Raw genomic sequence first — 19,499 nt, 5'->3', positions numbered from 1 at the left:
CATGTCAATAAAGATTTATTGAGTTTGTTTTTTAATTTATAGTAAAATTAGTTGTGTTTTTTAATAATTTAATGTTCAATATAAGTACGCTATGAGTAATCATATCCAGTATAAACATAATGCCGTAAATTTAAAGCTTTTTCTAAAGAAACAAAACGGTGTCATTGTTTTGCTCAATTGTCACATAGATAAATGTAACATTTTAAAATGTAAAAACTCACCTGCGATGCGGGGGGATATGAATACCCAAACTGGGCGTAAGCTGCCATCTTCTAATACAAACAATTCACTAATCTATCAACTAATTAACATTAACACTAGAGTCACCTCTCTTGCTAACTACTCACGAACTGTCCATTGTCCTTCATCGGTCCGTCACTTTAAACGCACGCCGTGCAACATTGGCCCGAGTTAGTAAAACATGGGCCACGAATTAGTGTAACATTCGGACAGGGTTAGTGAAACATTCAACCCGGGTTAGTGAAACATTCGACCCGGGTTTAGTTTGACTTTTGTCCCGAGTTCAGTTCCATCGCGTAAAGCGGCGGTCACCGCGAGGTTGAAATAATTCTACCCATTAAATAATCAGTTTATTCAAGGAAAGTTGAACCGATTTCTTAACGCGATTGCACTTTTTTTAATGATTTGAAAACTTGTTGCTCGGACGGTCGGTCATGTGTCACTGACTCGTAAGATTTGGTCCAGAGACATGCGCTGTGCCAGCGGACTGCCGACCGCGATTGCCTCTCGCCTAAGACTGGCATAGGTTCACTGTCGCCCCCTCACCTCCGCTCTGCCCCGCCTTCTCCTCTCGAAGAGGCGGAGTCAGGCCCGCTCGCCGAATAGGAAGCCCGGAGAGCTTTTAAAAAGGCTTCTATAACTGTGAAAACTACGGGTGTAAGCGCGCTGCGCGGGCGCCTATTGGCTCGTGTATCCCCACTCTCGGCTAGGCCGCGCCTTTTCCGGGTGAGGCTCCGCCTCTGGCCCCAGGGCTTGGCGTTACAAGCGAAAAGGTTTACGAGGAGAGCGAACAAATCTCTTGTGGCAAAAAAGTGTCTCGATTGGGACAAGGTGTTCCAGTGTACTACAGGTCCGCGGGGACGTCCCGCCACGACATATGGGACAACTTTACAGATGATGACGATGTTACCCACTCTTCGTAGTTGTATCTACCCTGCGAGCATTTTTCTTCTCTATTTATGTACCTTCTGGCCCAAGATGTAAATAATTCATTTTCATTTAAACTAAATTTAAATACCATAAGATTTTCAATATTGGATCTTTATTTGATTCATAACTGATTTAATGAGGAACCCACATTGTGTACTCGTACATATATTACATTCATAAATAGGTAGGTACTTACTTCTAGGCATAAAATAAGGAACTAAATATGCATTCAATGTTTTTTTAATACACAAAGATAATGTATTGTTGACTACACGAGTATAATGTTGTGTAGTCTTTGTTAGGTTTTTTTTTATTCAAGCAATACGTATTCAGGCATAATCAAATCAATTTTTAAAAATTAACAAAGTTAAAAAATTTACACTAAATTATGCAGAGGAACGTGTTTTTAAAGTTTAATTTGCCCATTAACATCAGACATTGTTGTAATTATTGCTCACTTTGTTTACATTTAAGATATTAATTATTTTTATTCAAATTTAGTCATTTTTGCACACTCCTAACTAAAAAAAAAGTGTGTATTGTGTAAACCAAGCGATTAAAAAAATAATTACTTTGTAAAAAGAAAAAACCTTTTTATACCTTTGCAAATACATACATATTACGGAAGCGTACTTTTAAAGTAATTTATTATTTTTAATATATTTTCAAAGGTTATAATGATATGAATATTTAAACTAAAGAGAGAACATGAAATTGTTTATATGTATTAATTCATATTTAATTAAATTAAGCTGGCCCATTTATTTAAATACTTGACGCAGTGGCCTACTTTTTTTACGTCTGCGCCGATAGCAAATTCCGTGACAAATTATGAAAGAAAAGTAGATATTAGGGAAGAAAAGTAAATAAGTTAATGTGGGTTTTAGATTTTATATAAGTAGCCACACATTAACACGAAGGTAAGTAACAACAGAAAACAGTATCAATTAATAAATTTAAATGTAGAATTAGTATGCAAATAGGTAGTTGTAAAAACACAAATAAACTATCACGCCGATTCCCCGTAGGGGTAGGCAGAGAGGATAAACGTCATATTACTCTATCTTCAAAGATACAGACCTCACTTCCTATAGATTCATGCATTTTCTCATGTACGCACGCCGATTATTCCTTCTTTAGACATGTCCATCTTCAAGTATTTGATGGGTTTGATCGTGCCATGTCTTTCTCGATCTTCATCGTTTTCTGCACCCATCAACATTCACATCCTAGATCTTTTTAGTCGTTTTTTGCTGTCCATTCCAACTCACCACCTCTTTCTTGATTCTGTCGATGATAAATGCCTCAGCCTTACACAGTTCACGGATCTCGAGTTAGATATATGTAAGATTAATAGGTAGGCATAATTAGGTAGGTTAATTTTCTCAAAAGGAAATTTAAAAATCTAGGCATTTACAAAATTTGCAGTCTATCATTAGCTGGTTCAAACATTTTTTTTTCTAAAAACTTTGAACCAGAAACCCAACACAGTTTTAGTTATCATTTTTATTTTATTAATAACAACAAAGAAAGGTATACTGCAAATAAGATAATGTTTATTTTTATTCAAAAAAATAAACTAGTCAAGTACCTACCTACGCTTACGCATAAAATTATTAATTCATTGGTAAGTTGAGTAGGTGGTTTGTTGGTTCTATGCTTATTTTGATATTATATTATACCTAATGCTTGTTTTAGTTTTGTATACTTTATTATTTATTTCAATAAATCCAGTTACAAAAAAAAATGCAAACAAATTATTGTTTTACACAATTAACTCATATATTATTTTGTTGGAACCTACCTACCCAGTTGCGGCTACTCTACTGGTCCATTGTCATTTTTTTTATTGTGTTACAATAGTAAGAAAGTCTGTGCTTGGACATTTAAACATTTATACATTTATTTAATTAATTTTACTTTTATGCAAAAAAGTTTTAAATACGTTCAAATAAATTATATTTAATATTTAAAAAACAATTAAGTATTTAAAACAAAAAGCAACATTTATCCAATTTGTAAATCTGTTTACAAAACAAACTGATAGCGATAAAACAAATAACCAAGTCAAAAATAATTTATGTTGTCATAAAGAATCGGTTATCTGTCTCAATTTGAATATAAGGAAAATCAATCTTATATTATTTTAATTTAATGAATATTTAAATAATAATTTTAAAATTTTCTTTGTTTCAGGTCCCGGCAAACTAGGAAATTTTTGTGTTTAGGAAGGACTTCTCTGTTACATGTGTTGAACAATTTATTACTATAAATACCTAATTTATTTCGTAATTTTAAAAAAAATATATGTAACATGGTAGTATACAACACAATATTGTTTGATCAGATAGTTTTCAAATAATGTAAGCATTTAAAAATTATTTCTGTAGCTTGGATCTATAAGAGCCAATGTCGAAAACCGTAACATTTATCATCATCATCATTCCTCTTTTCACACCTAATAATGCATAGAGCACTGCATTGGTACACCACTCGTAGTTTATCTTGATCATTTTTAACACAAAAAGATAAATAATCAGTCTTACGCTTCAAGTGTCAGTCCAGGGACAACAAATTATGATAGTAATAAAGCATCTTAAAAAATAATATATTTCATACCAACAAACAAAAGGATCTCTTGAATGGTAGGCAATCACACTGACAACTAAATCATTTGGATAAATCCGTAGCACGTGACAACAAAATAAATTATTTTAATTAAATTACAAATTTAAAAGCTTCAATTTAATTAACTTAACAATAGAATCACCATGTAAAGCGCCCTTGAGGTATTTTATTACGAAAATGGCGCTATATAAGTTATCCACAATAAATCAAATAAATAAAACTACACTATGTATTAGTACTAACAAATATTAATAATCAAAAAAACATAACAGCACATGTATGTGTTTATAAAATAGTTAAATATGCAAGTTTTTTACTTGACATCGAAAATGGTGACAAGAAAAAAATGCAATTTGACATTGGTTCTTCTAGATACAAGCCACAGATTTAATGGCAAGCATGTTGGGAACCGACCCCGAGATCTCTCGTATCGTAGGCAAACGAGCTGATCACTAGACCACAAGGCGATTGCTATTATAAAAACCACCTTAAAACTCAACCATAGAATTACAATATAAATATAGGGGATGGAATGGTGTAATGGTCGCCGAGTAATGCTGGTCAATACATTATCAAAGTACGTATTATGCTAATGCGTCTTTTTTCACCTGTCATATATATGTATACGTATTTGAAGCGTTTGAATCTTGTTGTCAAATATGCCATTATCCTACCCCGTTGAATAAAAAGGTGATTTGAGCCAAAAATATTAATTTTATAATGGAAACGATAGCTCTGCGTTATTGGAAAACCTTAAATATTACCAAAGTAATATTGAATTTATTATGTACATGTCATGTAGTTACAAAAGTTTACCAAGTCAATCCTATTTCTTGACGAACAAACAAAAATCATGTGTTTTTGTTTTCTTTTTAGTTTTTATTTAATTAACTTCTATGATTTTGCGTTGATGCCTGATACTTTTTTGGATGTTTTTTTTGAGAGAATTTTTTTTTCCTAATATATAATTTTTATATGCTATGTGATTCATAAAAGTATCAAAGCCAAGTAATAAACTGAATGTATATATAAACCTACAAACTGTTTGGAAGGTACTAACTTATAAACCATATGGCACTGCTATTTTTATATTGTAGGTTAGTATAATGGAGAGAAAGGAAAGAGATTTTTTCAATTCAAAATCAAATATTGTGTTAAGGCCTTCCTTATATATATAGTACAGCTGAGTAGTTTTTAAATGTTTTTTTAAAAATAATTATTTGGCGTTTTACATATTTTGTAGTTTAAAAATATCATGCATTGATTTTTCATCGATTTATCTGTTTCCTTAATATTTTTTTATTTATCATTTAATTTTTTAAATCACCTTATTTTTTTTGTAATTTCCTTAACTTCTTTCTATTCACATCAATAATATAAAAGTGTTCTGCCAGGTCACACATAATAAACTACATATTTATTTATTAATGAATCGGTTAATAACAAAATATATTTTAAAACTTTATTAATAGTTAAATAAGCTTGTGATTCGAGCAGAAGTTCTCAAACATCCTTTTAAAGTATAAAAACGTTTATCTTTTACGGCGATGAATTAAAAATGAGCACGTTGGGTACTTTTAGAAAATGGTTGTCCTCAGTGGAAAATATCCGGATTCTTATCGTGTGAGAATGAACCGCCTGCTTGCCGGAAGTGGCGATTTGTTCGAAGAAGTAAGTACCCCTAAGTTTCTATGTACCAACCAACTGAGTATCAGGAAAGCAGACGGACACGGAGGTACACGGCACTCAGGTGAATGGACATGGAAACACACTTATATTTCAGTGGGATCCGTGTTAGCCTCCTAGGCAAGGCGGGACTGTTCCCGAAACTAGCAAACTTATAGGCCGCCGCAGATTTCTGCGCTCCTAGGAGATACATGTAAAGAAGAGATTTGTCAATAATCAGCGGTTTGCTCAGAATTGAAGGAAAACTTGTGTCCTGTGACCGCAATAAATAATTCGTGTTCCTTTAAGAAGGGTTCTTATTAGGTTGGTTTATTTAATGTATTAAATCAGTGTATTTGGTGCATGTAGGTACGATACATCTACCCATCTCACTCTTTATCCACTGCATTATTAAATTAAGCACATGCATATCATTAATTTCACGAATACAATAGGACCGTATTGACGTTTCAAATACCACGAAAATATTCATTTTGAACTCTAAATAAACATTTTATGTTAACCTTTTAGAAAATCAAACCCTGGAATCATCTCATGGGTGGTATTGTAAATTAACGCGCGAACCACTATAAGTACTAATAAAAAAAATATTTTTATAATCCTATTTTTTTCACTTTCGCTCTCTGAAAATTCAACCAAAAATTGAGGTCCGTCTTATGGTCTGATGCGTCTTATCGTCCAAAACGTATTTTATTTCTAAAAATTGATAGATAAATTTTGCGGTTTGTCTTATGGTTCAATGTGTCTTACCGTCCGCAAAATACGGTTATAATAACTTTATCTTACCTAACCCATCTAATTTTAATTTAATTTATATTTGTGGTAGTATCTACGCATATATACACGTGCATATACACATAAACATTTTCTGCATTGTCTAACCAGTTTTTTTAAACGCAATAATAATCTTGTTCGTATTATTAAAGCTTCGTTTACGAACAATAACTTATCAGCGTGTGTGTCTACATTAAATTTATTTTATCGCAAATCGTATTAAAACTTAAATCCGGTACGAAGACTGATGAGGTGATTCGCAAAAGGCGTCTTTATTTCTGAGATTAGGCAATGACATTTTTCCACCTTATAAAAAACTTGATTATCACATATTAAAGCATTTATCCAAGTCAATTTTAAGGTAATTTATGATCAAATCATATAAATCCCCAAAGTATAATTATTTCGCGTTCCCAACCGAGACCACCCAATGCAAGACATTCATAAAATTATTTATTCACTCAACATTCATTCAACTTATTCAATTAAAGAAAAATAACCATTTCATATTTTTTCTTCAAATCGTTCGCTACCCAGACACTGCCATTGCTTTTATTTATTTATTTAATTACGGTTTAAGCCAATTACAATCGTAAACATAAAATTGTGAAAATTCCCACATAATCCAACTATCATCGTCATTTTTAATATTGCTGTCGGAAATAATGGCCGTTTTTTAAATAAATTGTATTTAATATGAGTTTTCAAAGTAATGCTTCATCTCTAAACTTCAATTTTCAAGTAATAATAGGAACCTACGGTTGTTTTTGGTAACTCAATAAAATGATCCAATTTTTAATTTATCATTAGAACCTGGATTAATTTTTTTCTTGAGTAAAATTTATTTGTGAATTATTTTTAAACTGATTTTCCGCGTCCGTTAATAAAATATTTGGTAAAACATTTGAAAAGTAATTTAAATGTATGTTATTTTTCGATTCCAAAGGGGAAATGTATGCAGTTGAAGATGGAAGAAAACTTTTCGTCAAAATTGAATAAGTAGCGAATAAATGTTTATGAAATAGAGAATATATTGTATATGCAAAAACTACGCGCACAGATTTCTAAAAATTTTTTATTGAAAATATTTTCGATACTTCGCGCTCCGCCAAAATTACAGTGAAAAAATACGATTCATTGCGTTTTGACAAGTGTTAGTATTAGTATTTAGCCACTTATCTTATACCTAACTTAATATTTTAATGCATGTTCAGACGCGGTGGTGTTTGCATTCTCAACAACTCTGGATATAATTTATGTATTTTTCGTGAATACTACGGTGATGGTAAAGGTGAAAGTGTATTTTATCATTTGCATTTTGGTCTAGTGAGTGTCCTGACAAAGAGACGGATACGTCTCGAAACTGGTAGACATAAAAAGTCGGTGTGTAGTTTTATACTAATATTAACTAACGTGAGTTTCAACTTATTTCGTCCACTTTGGCGAAAACGCAAAGACTATTTAAAATTCACTCCTTTAAATCTTAATAAATTCTACAATGGGAATTTTAGTACATTTTGTGCTATTTAACGTTTATTTTTAATTAATACTGGCCCTCAAACTAATAATAAACCCGTTAAGTTTATAAAACATTTCACAGTGTATGTTTATTCAATAAAATCTATTTTAATTTTATTGATTCATATTTAAAACTTGCTTGAAATAAAACACAAGAATTCCTATTCGTAGAAGTTCTACCTGTATCGAGTAAAAAAATATCGTTTATGTATGTACATGTATACATACATATATGTTTACGTATTGTAGCAAGCTTGTATTGCATTTATCTCTTCTTTCTTTAAAATAAATCAACTTGTAAAAGATAATGTATGAAAATGTAATTGCCTAGCTTGAAACGAAATATGTACTCTTGTAAACTTGGCAAAGTTTTTAATAAAATAACGTAAATATGGTAAAATGTATAAATAAATAAATAATAAAAAAGAACAGACATGCCGCGGATCCAAAAAAAATGGACGACGTGTTGGCCTATGTCCAATATCCATACACCCTTCCCCCTCGTTAATCAGCATAATTTGTATTCTTTAAGAATAGTGCTGCTATTTTTATCTATGGGCAGCTGACAGAAAGTCCTCCTGGGGTGTATTTCTGAATCTTCTCGCGGGGGTAGAGAAGAAAGAAGTTTGTGTTTTTTTTTTTTTTTTGCATGCGAATATACACATATGGCCACCAGGCGCGTGCGGTGAATATCATCAGAAGGGATGCGGACAAAAAATATTCATGTTTTGAAATAATCACATTTGAAATAATCCCATTTAGTGGGTGTGATAGTACATATGGGTAAGTTATCTAGTTAAAATAAATATTGCATAGAATCACTATTGTAAAGTGCGCTTGAGATTGTATTATTGTATAATGAAAATGATCCCATGCAAGTTTTCCATTATTATATTAATTAAAAGTTGATCATATTTAAATTACTGGAGCAGGTGCGTCTATCGGTAAGCTGTAAGCATTTGCTTTAAATGGAGAAGAAGATAGCAACCATTTGCTTTTTTTTATATTTTATTTTTTTAAACTTTAATCGTTCTAAAAAAATATTTAAATGTGCCAATATATCTTCTTGCTCATACTGATCATCGTGGTTTCGGATGTGAAGGGGTTTAATAAACACCCTGTATATATGGTATGTTTTTTATACCACTGTGCTTTAAAAAGTTATGTTTTACCCAAAAGACATAATTGGGTTTAATTGACCGAACCGTATTCGCTTTTTTCCGTTTTTTAAACAGTTTCGAACTATGAAATGTCAATCATAAAACTGTTTATTTTAGATCTAAATTTGTTGCAACCGAGAGGGAAAACATTTTGAGAAGAGAATATGGAAGTCTAGGCATTTACAGAGCTTATGACCTGTCATTTGGTGGTCAACGGCAGGTCATAAGCCCTGTAAATGCTTAGATATCTTACATGATAGGCATCGCGCTGACCATTAGACCACGAGGCGGGCTAATGACACTAAACCTCATATAATCAACCCAAATCAATATACTAGTGAATAATAGTTTTGTCCGTATTTTGGACAAAGTTTTTAATGTGCTTTCAACCGGTCACGTGGTTCATACTTTACACATTTTTTTATTTTTTTTAAATACAATTCCATGTTCACTTTGCCCAGGTAACAAGGGTACATACCCCGTTCCAAGCTAGGCAATTACATTTTAATATATTATAATAGTTAACAAATTAATATAGAGTACAGACAAACAAAATATAAACTTATTCGGATACACATTTTGATTCATATACATACATACAGACATACACATATATACACACATATATATAAATATACACATATATACACATGTACATACACACATACGTACATACACCCATGCGCATACGCATTCATACATTCATACGTTTTGGCTTAATGATTTGACCAAATACGTGTTTACGGTTCAATTACTTAACTAGAATCAGGGACGAAGGAGCATATGAAGCAAGTGAGGCTGAGCCTCATTAAGAAATCATTCCTTTTCACCAGTACCTAATATGTATTTTAATTCGCATTACATCAACACATTATGAAGATAAAAAACTAGCAACCAATATAAAAATGCTCAAAGATGCCTACAACATGGTCCGTACTGTGTTATTTACTGTAGGTACCTACTTAACATTTACGCATATTATACTTATCCTTAAAATCTGAGCTTCACTAAAAATTTGGAATCAAAGACGTCACTGACTGGAATGTCAACGAAACCTAGGTGATTGGTTAAAAACATCATCATCGTCATCATTCCATGTCCGCTCCCTAGTTGGAGCATATGGTATCCACCAGGGGCGAATCGTCAAAGTAAGCGATTATGCACAGCTTACCATTATATTTGACTTTAAATTATAATAATTTATAGTAACCATGTTTATGGGAAAACATATAAAGTAATTGTTATTTATTATACACCGTTTATATCTTTCTACAAGAAATATCTATGAAGTGCGCCCAGCGCCAGCGCCCAGTCCATTCTCACTGAACGATAAAACTAGCCGATTACCTCAGCTTATTCTTCCATACAAAAAGGTACACTGTATTTTTCGTCTTTAACCCAAGTCGGCTTTTTTAGTACTAAAACAAACTTGCAGATTACAAATATTTTTAGAATATTCTCTATTTGGAAACTAGTATTTCGAACATTATTTCCGAAGGACTATTTTTCTTTGATGGGATACCGTTGACATATTATGTATCACATAGGACAGGTGGCGTTCGCAGTGGCCGTTTTAGGCATTATTCATTTTAAAAGAAATCGGCCAGTGCTCAAGTCTTGACAGTACTGTCAATGACAGATCATAATGAAAATATCTGTTGAATGTTATTGTGGTATGTGTTAATAAACTTTTGTACAAGTTTAGTATTCTAATAAAATAGTGTTGATAAAAGCTACGTATTTCGCGTGGTTAGTAATAATTGTTGTTTGAGTTGATTTTCACAGAACCACAGAAAAAGTAGTAATTTATAATAACATTACTTACATGTTATGTAAGTACTTATATGTAGTACAAATTAATGAATATTTTTAATAGATTACCTATAAAATAAATCACGGCTCGCCACTGGTATCCACCAAGAGCCTCCATGCATCTCTATCGGCTGCCAACTCCTTTGCGTCCTCCCGAGTCGTCATGTTCTCGTCCCGAAGTTCTGACATAAGCTGCCGACGAACAGTCAGCAGTGGACGTCCAGGAAGTCGAGAACCTGATGCCTGGTAAAATGGGCAAGCCTGGTTGAGGCTCTCAGGAGGCATCCGCAGTACATGGCTAAGCTAACCGTACCGCCTCCGCTTGATGACAGTTGTCACCGGGGCTTGCTGCGTCCGTTCTCTTATTACTTCATTCCGCGCAAAGTGAAAACACAGCACACCTAAGATTCTTCTGAGACACCTATTCTCAAAAATCAATATTTTGCTGTTTTGGGCCCTAGTAAGGTGCCACGATTTGCGTCCGTAGAGGAGAATAGGTGTTATGCGGGCGTTATGCTGACGTTATATAGGCGGCATTTAGTTTTTACTAAGTAAATATACGATATCCAGACAGCCTTCATACTGTTGAATGTGGCACCTGCTACTCCTAACCGCCCTCCCAGTTCTTTCTGAAATCTGCCTTTTTCGTAACATACTTCACACACATTAAAAATAATGAAACTGCTAATCCTGAATTGTGGTTTGAAACCTTTGTCCTGAACAAAGCCGATGGAATTGGCTTTAGTATAACCTCTGATGGTAAATAGTAACTAAATATTATTGTTATAAGCTGTATAAATAAAATAAATATATCGTGGTGTTCTCACTGGGAATAGAATCCAAATTCCCCGTGCGAGAAGTCATTGCACTTCGATAGTTTAGTCTTACAAACAATTAATTAAAAATGCACTAATTATGAGTACCTTGCATAAATACTAACAAATGCATTATTTCCACTTGCACAATGGCAAGGACGTTTAATCGCAGACATTAATGTTTATTTTAATTCTAAAAAAGTATTAATTTATTCCCTAAGTAATTATTCCATCGTGTGCACGCTAAGTTCATCCTGTTGCTTTATAACTGGTTACTTGAATTATTTCAGAGCACTTCATGAATGATCCTGCTAATAACGTATTATTTTATTATTTATAACATATATATATATTTAATATTAATTATGATTTTATTGTATTGTATTTTTTTATTTGTTATATTATAAATGATGCTCAGTACCTTTAAAAAAATGAAATCGTACACAGGCACTTTTAAATAATATAAAAGAAAATATAGAAATAAAACTATTACAACAATATTTTGGGTATGTCCAAACGTTTGCAGACAGGCTGGACTTCCTTATTAGGGAGTTATTCAAATCTAGATTTGTTGCAACAGAGGGAAAACATTTACATCACAAGTCAACATATGGAAGAGTTGTGGAAATGTGGATGTTTAAACATGGTGCAATGGCAAAACAGCCAGAATGGTGAATGCTACACGGTGTGTAAAGTGCCCACTAAAACCAGTCAATGACAGGTCATAAGCCCTGTAAATGCCTAGACTTCCATATTCCCTTCTCAAAAAAGTTTTCCCTCTGTTGCAAAAAAATTAGATTTAAAATTATTACATGTAAAATAAAACTTTATCGACTAAAAACTAAACAAATATTTTTTTTACAAAAATATTGCTTCATTAAAATTTGTCAAAATATAAATTACACGTTGAAGTTTTATCCCTAAAAAAATATATCATAAATTATGTAGGCAAATCATTAAAGTTTAACATGGGCAATGCCCTAAAAGGCCTTAATAATAAAATTAAGATTGTGAAATGATAAAATAGATAAAAAGCTGATGGTTTGTAATGCAGTCAATATTAAAATAGTCGCGAATGACGCAATGCGCTATTTTTTATATTTTTTATAATACATGAAAAATATTTGGCTTGAGTTAATTCCGTTACAAAAGTTAACAACGCTCTAATAAATTGTGCAACAAATTATTTAAAAAATAGTTAAATATTTTATAAACAATTTGTTTTCATATAAAGTAATAAAATATTATGGAATCAATTTAATATTGCAAATATGTAAATGGATAAATGCGTTTTGTTTTTCTGAAGAGAATCACATGATTTTTTCACTGCCTTTTTTGTAAGAAGAAATAATCTACAGAACTGTTTTCCAGTCAGCAAGCATCGTTTTTGCTGAATAAATCAATTTGTAGGTTATGGAAACCCCAATAAAAAAAGTGTGAATGAAGCATTACTCGAGTTAATTAATTTAATACCGGACTAATTAAAAGTATATCTCTTTTTCCCACTGTCGACGTTATTACTTATGCAAAAAGTAATAATAAATTATCCGTATTAAAATATCCTATCGGGATGCAGCGTTTAGTAAATGAAACATGTTTTGGTCTCGAAGTGGTAAAGATTAGATAGTGTCCGAGGTCTAAATTGAAGTTCGGACAATCCTCGGGCTCATTAATCAACTCATTACGGTCTCGACTTCTGCCTAGAATCAATCTTCAGTTTGTAACTGTTTAGATTTGTAGGACCGATTAAACACATCATCCATTATCTCTCCAGTTTTCTCGGGACGGAAAACCGCTCGAAAGAATGACGTTCATAACTGCTTAATTAGATAACTACAAGAGGATATGTAAATAAGTGTTTTCTAACGTGCGTGTACCCCGGTATGCAAAGTGGAAGTTTCATTTTTCCTCCTTCAATCCGCGCTCTTCTTCCAGTTCAAGTTGACTGATCACTTGAATAATGAGTTGTGTTTTGATATACAATAGACGATTAAATTATCTCCCAACGGATGGTTATTTACGAAATTATGCGGTAGCAAATACTGGAAGATAGCGCGGTATAATGAGCCGTAATAAAGTAACGGCTAATTTCGCGCTCATATTTTACTTTCCAATCTGGCGATGGCGGTACGAGCGTTCTACGCAGGAGACGGATGCTAATTCGAGGGTTATCTGCAATTCATTCTTCAATCCTACGCTCCCTGTCAAATGTGACGGGCTTCATGATCGACAGCCTACGTAATAAGCGCTGAACGAGTAAACCATAAAGCTGCCAAGTGGCGATTGTTCTGTTTTGTATTACTCAACGCTTCCATCTTCATAGTGCAGCGAAGATTTATTACGAATTGTGATTGTGAATCTCTCCAATCTCCTAAACAATTAAACACGAATTCACCTAAGTGAATTAATATTCTATCGCATCTCTATTTGTCCTCCGGCCTGATTCAATCCATTTAGAATTCTGCAGTCTGTATGGAAATCTAAATAGAGGTTTATTTGAGGGATTTCTCAATTCAACCATTTTACTTTAGAAATTGCGCTGACTGCGATTTCCTAAGGGTGGATTAGAAATTCAGTTTGCTGATGTATATCCTATGAAACACCGATTCTGTGATCCGTATAAGCTGCACTTTGATCGTTGACATATTAATATATAGACATGCCCTAGGCCCTCAAAAATGATGACACTCAACTCATACCCAAACGCTCAGTCATGCCTAACGCGTATTTAATCGTTCATCGACCGCCAGCTAGGCGTGACGTTTAGAATCGAAACAAAAATGCCTGCTTGTGTCATGAAAACGTGTAAAAACCTGTCGGATAAACATTGTAAAAAGGATTGTATAACTTTTCATTGGTAAATATTTGTTCATGAGTGAATAACAAAGCTTAAAACAATTAACATTCGAATATATATTTTTGTACTTATTTGTTTATAAATTTGTATAAACCACTTTAATTTTTTTAATTACACTTTTTAATAACAGTTAAATTCCTGACGATGAGGTAGTAATCTCGAAACCGGTCGAAGTGTAATTAAAAAAATTAAAGTGATTTATACAAATTTACAAACAAATAAGTGTAAAATGTCATACCACAAAGTGAAAAATGTTTTTGATAACAATAATATATATTTTTGTATTGAATATGTTTTGTAATTTGAATTATAAAGATGTTTTATTGGTTGGTTCGAATAAATTGTAATGGGCAATAAGCCCGTCAATGTACAAATAACATTATACAAAAATTTAAATGAATAAATAACCTCATTTAACAGTTTTTTTTTTATTTATTTGAATGATTGAATTTTCTAATTAAAACGTCTATTAATAATGTTTCAGTTCTTTTACTTTACATATGGAATAACTAAAAAATCATAGATGTTGCAATAAAGGCAGATTTGAACATTTCACCCAGTAAAGGACCGATCATAAGCCCTGTAAATGCCTAGACTTCTTTACTACCTTTTTTTTAATCGCTCTAAATATCACAAATCACATTTTTTTTTAAATTAAATTAAGACACTCAATCAAAATAATATACACGTAATATTAGTGTTTTTATTCCAGCTCGGATGGGCATGTAGTGCAATACATAACCAGCTATATAGGGTTTTTCAGGGCCAGACCGCTAAACTTCAGAGGCACATTCCTCGTGGTAAGCTTGAAAAATATCCGCTTAAATTTTTTCCTAAAAGTCATTTAAAAAAAAAATGTAATCTCAAAATGAAGTAAATCCTTCATTTCTCGGACAAGCAGTCCCTCCACAAACCTTTACCCCTCTCTTACCCAGCCGCTTCCCTTGTCCGTGTCTGGTGCGTATAGCTTCGTTGGTCAAATACGTTTTTATCGCTTTTTTTGTCGGGGGGGGGGTAAGGGTTTGCGGAAGGGATGCTGGTCTGAAAAATTAAAGATTTACTCTATTTTAAGACCATATATTTTTTTTTAATGACTTTGTAAAATAATTATTAAGTTCTTTTTAAAGCTTACCATAAGGAAGTTCCTCTGATGTTTCGCGGTCTGGCCCTAAAAAACTGTGTATAACTAGTACAAAGCATTTATAAATAAGGAAAAAATATAAAACATAACACGCAATTTTTTTTAAATTTTTATTATTACGTAAAAAAAACCCAAACAGAGTACTAATATCATCACGCCATTTCCTCGTAGAGTTAGGCGGAGAGGATGGATCTTGTCATCCATGTCCTTCGGTTCTGCCTGCTTTTGACATGACCAGAATAAAGATTTTTTGTCTTCCTTGGTCGTCCTCGTCCCACGTTACCGTTTATTCTTGCCTTATGTAACTGTTTTACCACTCTTCGTCATCCATTCGTTCTACATGCCCGAACCATCTCAGACACCCTACTCTTTCTTAATATTATCAATTATACCTGACTCGAATTTACACTCTATTCCGATTTCATCCATTCGTCCCATTTCGATTGCGTTCACTCGGCTTTCATCCTTCCTCTGCCAGTTCCATGTTTTATTTCCATACATAAGTGTTGCCGGATTAGCGAAATGGATTTTAAGATAAAATTGAAAAGTTAAGTTGAATAATCTTATTATTATAATTAATATTTTATTTTTTTAATAGTGACACATGTTTTTTTTTCTATTGCAATCTACTTATTATTAATGTTATAACCAGTTTTCTAAAAAAGAGACTAGCTCGACTGCTTGGAGAGTGACTTACACTGTTTATACAATAATCGTTTAAAGTTATATAATTTCTCATGTACTCGTACGAGAATAAAAAAATTTATTACACGAAATCAAATAGAAAACAGAAAATAATAAAACGATAATACTAATAAAAAAATAATGCTGATTTTATTCGGGTTCAAAAAACTTATTTAAATTTATTTACTGAAATATTATTTTTAATAATTTTTCGTTCGTTGATGAGATTGTTGTATTTTTTTATTGCTTTGAAAACAAAATTATTCTGACCATGTCTTGTGTGGAATTTAGAAATTTCGATATTATTTTGGTATCTGAGTAAATTATTCATTTCAAATTCGTTTTTTTTTCTTCTTTGTAAATTGTCTAAGAAAATTAATTTTGTAAATAGTTTCTACTGTATGAACTTGAAAAGTATATTTACATATTTGTATTCTCTTGTAGAAAGGGTGCACAAAGAAATTGGCTCGCTTGCTTGAAAAGCAGCAAATAAAATATAATGTAGCAATTTTTATAAATAAAATAATTAAGGGGGTCAATTAAATAAAAAAATAAACAAAACTTAACTGACAATGTCATACATATGAAACAAGGGATAAAAAAATATAAGATTACCAATGAGGAGAAAAACAGAATCTCAATACTCATTGTACAAAAGATTGAAGCTGTACAATGAGTTACCTCAAGAGATAAAAGAAATTGAAGGAATTTTATTTTTTTTCAAATTAATTTGAAAAAATATGTTCTCGAGATATTTCAAAATAAATATGTAGTAATATTAATAAAAGTTTATATTAGTTCTTAAGATGTATGAACTAACTTAATAAAGCAAACTAATAATACATTAGATAAATCTCACCCGCAACAATAAAGATTTCAGCTCTTTAACTTCAAAAACGTCAACAGATGGAAAAATTGTAGGAATATAGATGTTCAAATATAGGTAGAATGGTGAATGTTACAGGTGAATGGTTTTGAATGTAAAGTGGCCACTTAAACCAGCCAATGACAGGTCATAAGCCCTGTAGATGCCTGAATTTTTATATTCTCTTCTCTAAAATTCTTCGTCTCTGCTGTAATATGTTAATAATACATAAAGCTTCAAGATTTATAACTGCACTGGGCTCAAAAAAGTCAGTGGAAGCGCCTAGTCCCATTCACTTTTGCATTGAATTTTTTCAGTCCCGAAATCGTAAAAGTCCTCACTTCTGGCAGTCCTGGCGCCACATCTTCCTTTGGCTGGGATTATAAATAACTCTCAAATTGCACCAACTAGGGTAGGGGCACCGGGATTGAGCAACGATTTTACACTTAGCTAGAATTTACTATGGATTTTTATGATTAGTACAGATTTTTACTACTAGTATACCGTTTTCTAATCATAACCTCAGGTTGCTTTACGGAATGGATTTTGGTCCTTTAGCGCGCTATATTATATGTAAAATGGCAAAGATTCGATTTTAAATTAAAAATCATTTTGGTAAGGAAGAATAGCAAACAACAGTTGATTCCTCAATAAACATTGAAATTATGCTAGTATAATTGAAAAAAAAAATGTAATTATCAAAAATATTAGTTCAAAGACCCATAATACCTCATTGTTTGCATGTGGTAATGTGCGACTTAAAAAGAAAGACTACACTTTGAATTCGAAATCTTTACACCGTTTTACTTATCGCACTAAAATTAGGTTTAATGTCCGATAATTAAACACAAAGATCAAAACCCGCTTTTGACTGCTCGAAACCCATATAACTCTTCTGCATAATACGTTTTAGGAACCGCTGGTCTAGATGATGCTATAAAAATAATTTTAATTAATATCTTAACTTTTTACATTACTTATTTAACATTGTCTATGACTTTCAGATATTCTGAACTATAAACCATGTTATGAATTATGTCTTCTTTTCTTCTTCAACCTGTAGTCACCACTGTACGCAGGCCTCTTCAGACCTTTTGCATGTAAAACGGTCTTGGGCTCTTTTTATCCACTCTGTTCTCGAATGCTTTATCGTATGTTGGGGTCGTCCGGGGTTCCTGGTTGTAGTCCAAGGACACTAGTACAAGAGCCGCGAGTGAAATAATCAGCCTAATACCATTTCAACATTGCAACTCTTTCAATAATGTCCAGCGCTTATTCTGGTAACTATGATTTTATTTCATTCTTTATCTCAAAAACTAATCCTTAGCTTTCCTGGCTCCATGGGTCTCTGTGTGACTCAATTTATAAGCACTTTTGTTAGATAGTGTGATAGTTTTAAACTCATATGTGAGTATTTTTCAAAATACGACAAATAAGTATGTATGTGGCGACAAATCAAATAAAAATGTTTCATGTTAAGATGATTTTTCTTCATATTTTTAATTTTTATTATTCTTTCTAAAATCATTTTTATTTTTTTCTTTTTTCGTACAAAATACATGTCTGTCTTTATATGTATATAAATGTACGTAAAACATATAAAAGCCTACAAGGCGTTTAAATAAATAAAAAGCAAAATGTGTTTCATAACAGGCAATTTATCCATTATTATTTTTTTTGTTTTCTGTTTTTTCTTGTTTTTATTCTTTCTGATTAAGGTAATTTCGTCCGTGTCCAGGTAGATAAAGAACTTAACTTTGCGTGTAAAATAGAACCAGAACCCAGGGCAAATATTTCCAACTCGATGGACACTGTCAGGTAAAAATCCTGAAAAATAAAATCGAGTGGATAGGTCCGTCTCATAGCGTAGTGGTACTGAGTTCGCCCACCATATACTAACTTAATAAAGCATACAAAAATAAATTAGTAGTATTTTCTGGTTATCTTTGTATGGATCTGAGCCATCAATATTTGTTTTAAAACAGAAATTTATAAAATATCTACACATACAATGAAAAGAAGTTTATGGGTTTGAAAAAAAAGGTCTGTTTCAAAACCAGTGTATTCACCCATCAATCCACACTAATGGGTATCGTTCGCCATCAATATAAATAAGTCACTAATTTTTTGAACAAAAAAGGTGTTTGACACAAAATGGCCATAGAGATGAATGTTCCAAGTCTGTTTCCTTTTACGTTTGAATCTTGGTATTTTGTGCTTCATTAAATATTGGAATCGGAAGAGAGATGTGTTAGAGTTGTATCACTAATAAGACAGCCTTGTAAAGTGTAATATAAGGAGAGAAGAAGGCTGAGAAGATGAACGACCAATGCTGTAAAACTGTTTAATTAGTATTTATGAACCAGTAATTTTTAACGTCAAACATCTG

The 19,499-nt window shown here is 32.3% G+C and overlaps 1 protein-coding gene across 3 annotated transcripts in view; it reads right to left on the bottom strand.

Moving 5' to 3' along the window:
• Positions 1-19,499, bottom strand: part of LOC148284599 (homeobox protein caupolican-like) — a 167,919-nt gene that overhangs the window by 107,029 nt on the left and 41,391 nt on the right. The window contains exon 1 of one of the 3 annotated variants that reach the window (XM_088237680.1): positions 222-746. The exons of the other annotated variants lie outside the window; for them this stretch is intronic. Within the exon in view, the coding sequence (XP_088093806.1) occupies positions 222-269 (48 nt within the window). The 5' untranslated portion in view covers positions 270-746. Of the gene's footprint in view, positions 1-221; positions 747-19,499 lie in introns of those variants that run through there. 3 annotated transcript variants of the gene reach the window in all.

The sequence above is a fragment of the Micrasema longulum genome, unplaced genomic scaffold (assembly GCF_059751315.1).
Source record: "Micrasema longulum isolate JH-2025_06_02 unplaced genomic scaffold, ASM5975131v1 h1tg000107l, whole genome shotgun sequence".
NCBI classification, from domain to species: domain Eukaryota; kingdom Metazoa; phylum Arthropoda; class Insecta; order Trichoptera; family Brachycentridae; genus Micrasema; species Micrasema longulum.
This window is presented reverse-complemented; position numbering and strand designations above follow the sequence as displayed.